General features: G+C 27.1%; 1 protein-coding gene and 1 long non-coding RNA gene across 2 annotated transcripts in view; one reads left to right on the forward strand and one right to left on the reverse strand.

The window, feature by feature from the left end:
- Window positions 1–11,106, reverse strand: part of LOC136796993 (uncharacterized) — a 201,391-nt gene that overhangs the window by 117,975 nt on the left and 72,310 nt on the right. Inside the window, exon 2 of the long non-coding RNA XR_010844789.1 lies at window positions 4,142–4,206. This is a non-coding gene — a long non-coding RNA (uncharacterized lncRNA). The remainder of the gene's footprint in view (window positions 1–4,141; window positions 4,207–11,106) is intronic.
- The window catches only part of LOC106683512 (serine/threonine-protein phosphatase 6 regulatory ankyrin repeat subunit B), a 14,489-nt gene continuing 10,594 nt past the window's right edge, over window positions 7,212–11,106 (forward strand). The window contains exon 1 of the mRNA XM_014425020.2: window positions 7,212–7,295. Coding sequence (XP_014280506.1) covers window positions 7,227–7,295 — 69 coding nt within the window. The 5' untranslated portion in view covers window positions 7,212–7,226. The remainder of the gene's footprint in view (window positions 7,296–11,106) is intronic.

Below are 11,106 nucleotides of genomic sequence, written 5' to 3' on the forward strand. Positions count from 1 at the left end.
TATTCTGAGAATTATAAATTTTCCTATTTAAGAATGATCCTCAAACGACAGGTTATTTTCAAGTCTTATTTAAAACACACAGACTCCGAAGACACATTAATGTTGGTTAAAATTAAAATACTATGTCGGAAAACATTTTTTTTTGATCGACAAGATGAATCAATTATATTGCAATGCCTTACTTCGTTTCTACTTTCCAAGAATACTCCTGAGCAATATGCTAACATTCAAACACCTCTCGGGGAGAATAAAAAATTACTGTTTCTAAATAATCAACAAACAAGATATCAATCAATATTTGATGATGCTATTAAAGTTTGTAGGATACTAAAAAAAAAAATCATTATCGTTCATAAACGAAACCTCAAAATAAAAACATAAAACTGATAAATGTTAATGGTTAACGAGACTATCTAGTGTGTTAGTCATGAATTACTAAACAGGACATTTGCCATCAATATTCAATTTTATTTGTTTCCACACAAGTTATCCATAAAGGGGAAAAAAGTACATTTGAATAATCATTGTCGTGGCGTATTATAATAATTTTTTTTTTGATTGATAGATTTATTTATTGATAGATATTACAATCTGCCACACAGTTGTGGGCAATAGGATCTCATACATACTAAAATAAAAAAATAAAATAAATTAAAAAAAACTCTTAAAATATATACAAACAAAAGAATAAACTAGAAGAACATAATCAAACTATCTGTATGAAAAATAAATAAATAAAATAACATAAATTATAATAATTAATGTCTTATAAAAACCAAATGCTTTAAATTTTATTGTGATCTCATCCTTATAAAATAAAATCTTAAAATTCAAAGTTAAAGAGTCATTCAACATATAATGACTTCATAAAGGTCTTATTTATTGATTTCATAAAATATTTAAATTATTCATTATAGTATCTAATTAATTATTTAAACCACCATTGAGTTGTTACGTAATCTTCAACCTAATTTGTTTTATATAACATCTCGTTGTGTTTAAATAAAAAGGGAATGTTACAAATAGTGTAACCTACATACCTGTAATATTGGGTTATGTTATTATTATTTAAGATTTCCAACATCAACAAAATCACGAGTAAAAATGCATATTGGAATTAGCAATAAAATAATATCCCAGTATAGAAGACCTCTTTTTACAACACAACATTTTAGATTTATGGAGCTCTTTGTTCTTAAGACGGAGGCACTGGGACAGACCCAGGCTAAGTCATTATAACTGAGTACGCCAACAGCAAGTATTCGGGCTTATTGTGGCTGGAATTCCAAGGGCAAGTCCATTGCAGGAATGTACAGAAGTTGTTCTTCTCTAGAATAGGGATAATTCCAGTTCCTTGTATATGCTACGTCTTACTCGCGAGGCCATTTCCCTTGTCAAGCTTTGTCTAAGGAACACGATAATGAATACTTCGTCGCCTTAAGGCATTTCCAGTTGATAAATTTTTTTATTTATTTTTCTTGGTTTAGTTATTCAAGAATTTTCATAAGATAATTATAACTGAATCAATAAAAAGCTTTCTTCTTAAAAATCTTCATTAGACGTTATCATGAACTGCTTCTATAAAAACACCAGTATCGTCAGATGTCACACACACATAAATATTAGTCAGATCTCTTTTAGTTATATATTTTTTTCGTTTATTTATATATAGTCTAATTTGATATAATTTTTTTTTTTATTTTAGTATGAATGTGATCAGTTATTTCTAATACTTATTGCCTAGCCTTGTGACAAATTGTAATGTTTATGAATAAATAAAGTTTTAGAACAATAAACATTAAGGTTCCTCTCATTGACTAATATTTCTCTTACCTTTGATACTATATTTATTTTTCAACTGACATTACTTAATTAAACTAGAAGGCTCAAGTAATTATCTAGGGTTAGATTTGTTCATCTCACTAAATGATAAATTACAACAAATAATTTAAGAAAAAGTGAGTTCTCAATCTGAGAGACGGTTGCTCTCAATTACTTAAGGTAATTGATGTCTCCAGGTAAGCGTAAACTGCAGGATATGTTAAATAAAAACAGCGATAAAAAAGTTTTGTTAAATAAGTAACATTTCTCAGTTCAAACTTCTTTATTAGTCTTAGGAACTAGTAGTTAATTATAATTTCTAACTACTTATTACTTTCAAACTTGGAGTTTTTGAAGAGTTCTATATTAAGTCTAAAAAGAATAGACAATCGTTGAAACACGTGCCCCATTAATTACAAATTATTCACTTTGACGGCATTTCCAGAGAGTCGATTTGTAAATATACCATATTTCTAATAGATTAACAATACCTATGTCTATATAGGTATGAATTTATTCAAAATGATTTATTTTCTTTTATTAACTTTAATATCCTCTGAAATAGCTGTTTATTTATTTATTTTTTATTATTATTATTATTACATCGCGCGTTTCTTGCGCGATGTATTAAGATATTACATCGTGCGTTTCTTGACGAGGTAAAAACCGAAAATACGAAAAATCGTAGGTTGGGTTCGTCACTCCCACGCTTATTTTTTGGGAGTACCACCAATGGGTTAATGGGCTTCACAAATGTCTGGGGGGAGGTTGTGAGTGAGTTTTGTATTATTTTATGCTTGAAAAAAGCCAGTGTGTGACTGAGACTCGATCTGACAACCTTTGGGTTGGTGCGTTGCCACGCTACTACCGCTGCCCCTATTTTTTTATCTTACCTGCGTTGATTCGCAATGTGCGTATAATATTTTATCATTACTATTGTCCACATTATTTTATATTTATTTACTTCTTATTTAAACCGCATATATGGTATGATTGAATCCTTTTCAGACTTCAAGCAGTAAATTGTGTTATTATAAATAATTTTTTTAAATTTTATAAAAAAGGTAAAACAGGTTACAGGCTTCTGAACTTTCAATAAATTTCTACGAACTAAAATTGAATAATTTTAAAAACATTTCAGTTAAGCAGAACAAAAGAGTAACACTATGCTATTCCGCATTGCATGTATGGCCTGCTTCTTGAGTATTCTATACTGCTTGAAGGGGAATTCGTATTCCGTGTTATCGATTTAAATTTAACAATATTATATTTACAAATACATATAATACTCGTAAAATGTTTAGTTTTCGATTTATGAGGAAAAAAAAAAAGAAAAAAGAAATGTAATAATTAACATTAAAGCCGAATAAGTTACTGTAACATCGCAGGCACACACACCATCAGACACACAAACCCAGTCATTTTGTAAGAATTGGTTTTTTTGGACTAAGGGAAACTCAAAATGTGTATTTCTGTTGAAAACTCCAAGATCATAGTACTTCCCCTTACTATATATTTTATATATCAATTAGAGGAAATAAAAATAATAATTTACTTTTCATAATGTATCAAGAGCATGATATTTATTTAAGGGTTCATAGCCTATTTTTTTTGTTCAAAGAAATATTTTGAGCTAATAAAGAATAATAAATTTTTTTTTTTTATCTTTGGGCAAGGGTCCAATACACATAGTGAAAGCAATACAAAATCCATAAATTAAAAAAAAAAATGCAAATTCATAAGAGGATAGTTGTCACTCATCCAAGTTTACTAAGGATAGTTTTTATTAGAAAAATATTAAATTATCCGCTTTTCAAGTCTTTAATTATTAATAAATAATACTAATAAATTACATCTTAATTTTTATTATATATGACCATGATACCATCTTATAAATAGATTGGACAGTTAATGAGAACTCATTTATTATTTATTCAGAATAATTGTTTCAATTATTTTAGGTTATTCATTAATGTTTACTAATATTTTAAGGTTTTCAGTTTCTGTATTTTTATTGTGTTATGCCCTGTTGTTCTCTATACATGTTTTGTTTTATCTTTAAGGGCATAATTATGCTGCAAATCATAAAACGGCTGAACAGTGACTTTTTTTGTTAAAACGGAATTACGAATATGTTTACCTAAATATGCTATAATTCCTTCTTTTTTTTAAATCTTTATTTAAATTTACAACTGTACATTGGTATACATACATCCAGTAAATTTGATAGCTATAATTATTAAAAAAAAATGAACAAAATGAAAATGCCGTGCCTCAATACACGTGAAAATTACTTAAATGTGAACAAATAATTATTTACCTGTCATAAATAAGTATTTAAAGTAGATTCCAAACTCATGGGTCAGAATTAAGTATAACACCAACCTGCAAAAAAAAAAGTTGAATTAATCGACACGAGTTTACAAAATTTATCAACAATAAAAAAATTAACATTAGATGTAATAAATAAAATACATTACCAAATAAATAAATAAAATACATTACTTCACAAGCAATAAAATTTGAAATTTTATAAATCTATGTTTTTTATATATGTATGTATAGTTGACCGTAAAAATTGATATATAGGGAGATGGTCAGGGTTGCGGTCAAAGGAGATATGTTTTTTATAATTTATTTATTGACATTTTAAACTGTATTACATAAAAATACATCTAGTAAATGTGATATAGCAATCGGTATCACTCCAATATTTCTACATTAGAAGGTTTTGAGGCCGTATTCTTTTCAGCCGTCTCGGAGGATTGTCAGAAATAGAAGAGGGGGCAAGGTTAGATAGATACAGTTATATCTAGGATAATATAATAAGTTCTATAATATCTAGGATTGATAACTGGTTCGAGCTAGATCGGCTACATATCCATTAAGGTTCTTATGGATGATATTATTGATGAAAAGCCAATGAAATATTAAGGATTTTGGATTGAAAGGACTCGATACGAGAGGGATTCAATGGTTTAGTGGAACCTCAAAACTTATCAGTCCTTATTATGGTCATTCAGATAAGTCTTTTGTAATAATAGGAAGCTTAGACTGTTTGATTAGTAAGTATTGTAATAGTTGGAATCGACGAGCAGTTTCCAGTCGTTTCAGTATGTATATATGTGTTGAGGACAATGTTGGGATGGGTTAAGATGCTATATAAACTACGTAAACAAATCTAGAATTATAATAACAATTATGTGTACTGTAATTCTGGATATTGACTGTTTCAAAACATAAATATTTAAGTTTCAGTGCCATAAGCTAACATATAAAACTAATTATTTAAACTTAACGATCTTTTACTGTAAGAGTCTCTTGGAATTAAACTTAATTAAAACTGAATTTGGTGAATGACACAATTCTTCCTTTTTCAATTGCAATAATTTATTTTATATAATCAACAACGTTTCGGGAAATATCTCCCATCTTCAGTTTGCTGTAAAACCAAATTCAACCAAAACCTATAACATGTGCTTTCAACACAACTAATATATCATATATACATCAAAACTATAAAAATAAATGTGGCTAGAAACCTGATTAAAAAAGCAATATTATTAACGGATGAAATATTTTTAAAAGATATAAAGACACAAATTTATAATATACTTATTGAAAACGTTTATCCGAAAAAATTAATAAATAAGTTATGGCATGGTATTATTAACAATCCAACAGCTAATAATAATGTTAGTTATATAGAGAAAAATATTGATAATAATAGAATAGAAAATAACAATATTGATAACAGCAAAATTGGTAGTATATTAAATAAACTTAATCAAAGCATAATCACGGATTTATATAAAAATAAAAATATATAAAATGATAAAACAAACAAAGATAGCTTACAGAATGTAATGGAAAAAGAAACAGTTAGGATTAATAATTACCATTACTTTAAATTAAACTATATTCCAGGATTAACAGATAAAATTACAATGAAATTTATAGAATATGAACATAATTTGAAGTTTGGATTATATAATAATAATAAATTGGGAAGTTATCTGGATAATATGAAAGACAAAATTGACTTTAAAGATAAATTAAATGTTGTTTATAAAGTAAATTGCCAGAATTATGAAGGTTTATACATAGGTGAAACTTCTAAAATATTAAAAACAAGAATTGATGAATATTAGATAAATTGTAAAAATATAAAAAACATCAAAATTGCAGCATTGGCACAACATAGTATTAAATTTAAACATCAGTTTGATTTCAATAATCCAGAAATATTAGATATAGTTAAGAATAGTATGAATAGAAAAATAATAGAATCAGTACATATTACAAAAAACATTGACAAAGTAATCAATTATAAAAAAAAAAATAACTTTTTAGTTTTTATGTGGTTTTATATAATCTAGAATTAATTTAGTCATTTTTATTTGTTATTGTATAAATAAATTGTTTATAATTATAAAAGAAAATAGTTTTATATAATAAAGGGAAAGAAATGATTTTTGAAATATTGTTAATTTTAGTTTAATTGTCCATATTTGTGGTAACAGAGGTAGGAGATAAATGTTTATATGTTAATAGTAAAAAATATTTTTTATCAATTAAATGAAAATAATATTATTAAATATTAGTAATAATGACAAAATAGGAGATAATATGTTATATATAAAATATTTTTATCAGGTAAATAGTTTATAAATATTTTTGATGTATATACGATATATTAGTAGTGTTGTAAGCGCATGTTACAGGTTTTTGTTTAATTTGGTTTTATGGCAACCTCAAGATGGGAGATATTTCCCGAAACGTTGATTATATGAAATAAATTATTGCAATTGAAAAACGAAGAATTGTGTCATTCACCAAATTCAGTTTAAGACTAATTATTTAGTTTATAAAAGAACCAATAAATAATTTGAAAGAAATTATCTCGGAATTCAAACAATTGAATTTGAACTAGATTAAAATTGAATGTATATACACATTCCAAGATAATGAAAAAAATTACTATGTAATAATATTTATTTATTCATACACAAAATAATATAAATTTTATCGGTGCAAATTTTAGCACATACTTTATCTAAAATTTCGTATTATAATAAATTTAATCGTTTTTTTTTATGATTTATAACTTTTTTCGTAAGTAATGATCGTTATGATTTCCAAAAATTTAATTTGATTTTTTTCAGAAATTATAAAAAACAGGAATGGTGCTATTTTTTGTTGTATAAATTTAAATATTTTGAATCTGCGCATGAAGTTTAGTTCGAGTGGATGGTTGAGGAAAAAAGGTATCCAACAAGTAATTGAAAATTAATTCGCGTGAATTAAAATTAGAAATCACGAAAACCATCCTGCTGTCCTTGACTTACCAGGAGTGGAATGACCACTGGGTTCAATCGACTACAGTCCAAGCTAGTGAGTACACCATGGCTCTTCTCTTGTACCTCTTTATCATATTTTTTTCCCTCTTCAATCCACAACACCTCGCTCTTTCTGTAAGTATATATCTACATGTCTTGGTATCTCAGATTTAATACAATAACCATCGCCAGTTACTGATAGAACATAGAATATTTTTCGCTTGTTAGCCAACATTTGATTTAGGATACATTTAAAATAAAGTTGAGAAACATAACATAGAAAACTATGTTATGTTTAGGCCATGGTAATTTTTAAGAACATCTTTTGAATTCAAAAAATATTTTTTAAGACTCAAAAAATTATAAATATATAATAAATAAAATGAACAGCCATAGCAACTATAATTATATGTGTAAGTTTGTTAATCGGGTTTAAATAATCCTGCTTGCAACATTTAAAAAATATATATGTGAGCCGTTTATTTTGAAAGAGGCCTAAGTCCATTTATACTTGAATTGAGATATTTAAGGGTTGTGTTTCAATGATATTAAAAATATACGTAAAGGATACTAATGAGACAAACTGCCATAGTGTATCTAAAGGTGTTACATTTGTAGTTCGTATTAAAATAATGACAATTATTAAGTGATATGCGTTTTATTACTAAGAATGGAGTTAGGCCACTTACAAAATTCAACAACCAGATTACTGACAAAATTTGAAGGAGTCCAAATCCATTTAACGTTAAGATGCTTCAAATTAAAAAAACAAAACTTTTATTTTACAACGCTTCAAAAACATAATTTATCCAAATAAAAATATTTTTTAACTACATGACGTACAAAATTACAAACATAAATTACTAAAAAATTTACATTTGCATTTTGAGAGTGTGTGTGTGTGGAAGGGATTTGAAGAAATAGTAATGTTCCGGTGATATATATGATAATGGATCAATTATGTACTTGAATTTTGCTGTTGTAATTTGTCTGATATTTTTATACGGTGGCGTCAATATAATATTTTCGAAGTTTCTAGGTCCACAACACAACGTGGTAATAAATACCATTTTTGACAAAACGCATCCAAGCATTTTTAACTAGTACATTAGTTCTTCGTTAGAATTCTTTATCCTTTTAAAAATTGCGTATTCCAATAATTTTGTTGAGACAAAATCTTCTTGTCTCATTTCATGTACAAGAAAGTTAATACCTTTACGATATATTTTGATAATGTAATAATCTCGGGGGACAAACAGTAGTTTATTTTTAATGCCATTTCTTCTACGCCTAAATCTCTATTATTTGGTAAAAACAAATGTATATTTACTATATATAAAGTATAATTTAAAATATAAGTTTTAATATATTAAAAATTTGTGATCTATGATTTTAAAATTATTTTTAATAGTTTGGAAAATTTTTAGCCACATTAGACATATCTTAATTTAAGTATAAATGGACTTAGAAGAATTATTGCACTAACTCTATTATAAACATTGTTGTTATATTTTTACTTCTTGGTAAATATTTAAAAAATTAAATAAAATCACCTTTTACTAGTTCTAAAATAATTTAGGGTGAGTTTGGGATGAAATTTTTTTTTTCCAGTTATAATAATATTAAAGCTGGGTTTGTCTTATTATTAGATTGCGACAAATAGTCTGATCTCCTGGGCTTTGACTATAAATGACAGCACCAGTAGAAGTTTAAAAAATCATTAGATCTGTTTAGTATACAATACATAGTAAACATAATTTTATTTTTGTATACCATTATTTGAAAAAAAAAAAAAAAAATTATACAAAAATTAGATCTAAGCTCTATAGTAGTTTCTGAGTTATTTTACAAAATAAATATTGTCAGAACCACTCCTTATGTGATTATTTTATTTATTTATTTTTTCATGTATATAGTTGGATTGTGTTCGTTTTCTTTATCCTTCTGTTTGTATATCATTTAGAGAGAGATTTTATGTACTTTTTATTCTTATTTTATTTTATTTTAGTAATGAATGTGATCAGTCATCACTATTACCTATTGCCCAACAACGTTGTGGCAATTGTAATATTTATCAATAATTAAAGTTTTGAATAAAAAGAACCATTCCTAAATAGTGGATCAATGTATTGTATTATATTCTCATTTCCAATCACTGCCAATTTCCAGAATGCCAATTATTTTGTACATGACCTTTTTTTGAATTTTAATCTGTCTTTGAATTTCCTTCATAATTCACAAATGCGCCCTCAGATAGCTGTTTTAAATATTGTTTTGTACTTTCCTGATTTAATTGAGGATTCTGTGGGTTCATATTCCCCCCATAAGGTGCCAAGGCCATTTTATCGTCAAACTCCGCATAAGGAACCGGTTTCAAACTCGTGACGTCACTGCATGTCCTCATCCATAAGGATATGAACACTTAACATAGACTGAGCTTACTCTTAAGTTCTTTGTGGAATGTTTTTAGCGGTAGGTAGACCCTTTTCAACTTCAATTTTCCAAATAATGTCTTGAGTTGTCAAATATTTAAATAAGAACACTATAGAATACAGAGTAATAATAGATAATGGATATTTATTTCGTAATGTCTACCTTTATTTCCAATGGACACACTAGTTGTCTCTCCTTAACTGGAAGCTAATTAAGAGGCGCTACTTTTTTTCTAAATATAATCTAAAATGATTACCTACACGATGGACAGCAAGCTGGTCTTCTGAGCCTTAATTTTACGTGACAGCACCAGTAGAAAGTTAATTAATAACACTTGTATATTTGCTACTATTATTATGGTAATGGGATGGACTTAAAATTCATCCAGAACTATGACTGTCTCAGAGTTACACTACGTCTTGCAAAGTAACCCCAGTTTATCGGTGCGCGATGTATTGTTTAAAAGTCTCCTAATTATTATTATAAACAAAACGAATAAATAATCACTTGTTACTTTCAAACTTTTATTTTGCACTTTAAAGGTATGAAGTTTTGAAAACACTAAAAAGTGTTCAGTAACATGCATTTAAAAAATTTTAGAAAAAAAAAAGGATAATTTTTTGATATTCCATTATTTGATTTCTATAAAGTTATGGTGTTATTTGTGTTGGAAATAAAATGCAATGCTATAACCATGAAAAATAATGATTAGAATTAATTAAGATCAATTTTAAAAACAAAATAATAATCCAGAGAAAAATGAAAAATATTAATAGAATAAAAAAAAGAAATTACTTATACTGAAAGGATAATTATAGAAGAAGAAAAAATTATGAATAAGGTAGAATTGATAGGTGACAATCCAAGATTTCTTACAGCTACACTGGGAGGATTTTGTAGCCATTTTTTTCTTAAGAATCAGTTTGGGTGGGTAAAGGGCGTCTTAAGGTAAAGATTTTTGTTAGTTGAGAGTGAGCTTCCATTTAGCAAAGTATTGCTCTAAATCATTAGGGTGAGTCTGCAATGCATTTCGGGTCATTATTATGTTATTGTGTTGGGGAAAAAACTGCCGTCAGCAAACATTAATATGAAAGTATGTGTGGACTTGATAATGTCGCAAAGAAAAAAGTCAAAGAGAATGGGAGAAAGAATTGAACCTTGTGGAGTACGAACATGGATTTGTCTTATGGTGGTATTCATGTTATTTATTCTAATACTAAATGATCGTTTAAGAATAAGTTTAAAGTAGCATGTGGGTCATTCTTTCTATAATTTTCCTATTTATTCCCGCGGTCCACCAAATTGTCTGATTGTTTTTTTACAGCCTCCTGCAGCCAAAAAAAGACGAAAAATGACTTTACCTGATTTTTTTGTCGAATCCTGCGTCTACAAATAATTATTTAATTTTTTGCAATAAAAACATGATTAAAATAACTACTTTTTTTGAATCTATCAAAATAAGCAACAGACTGGTTCCAAATTTGTGGTCAGAAGTTTTTCTTATGTTTCAATG

Source organism: Halyomorpha halys, unplaced genomic scaffold (assembly GCF_000696795.3).
Source record: "Halyomorpha halys isolate HHAL.00 unplaced genomic scaffold, Hhal_1.1 Scaffold491.1, whole genome shotgun sequence".
In the NCBI taxonomy this organism is placed as follows: Eukaryota; Metazoa; Arthropoda; class Insecta; order Hemiptera; family Pentatomidae; genus Halyomorpha; species Halyomorpha halys.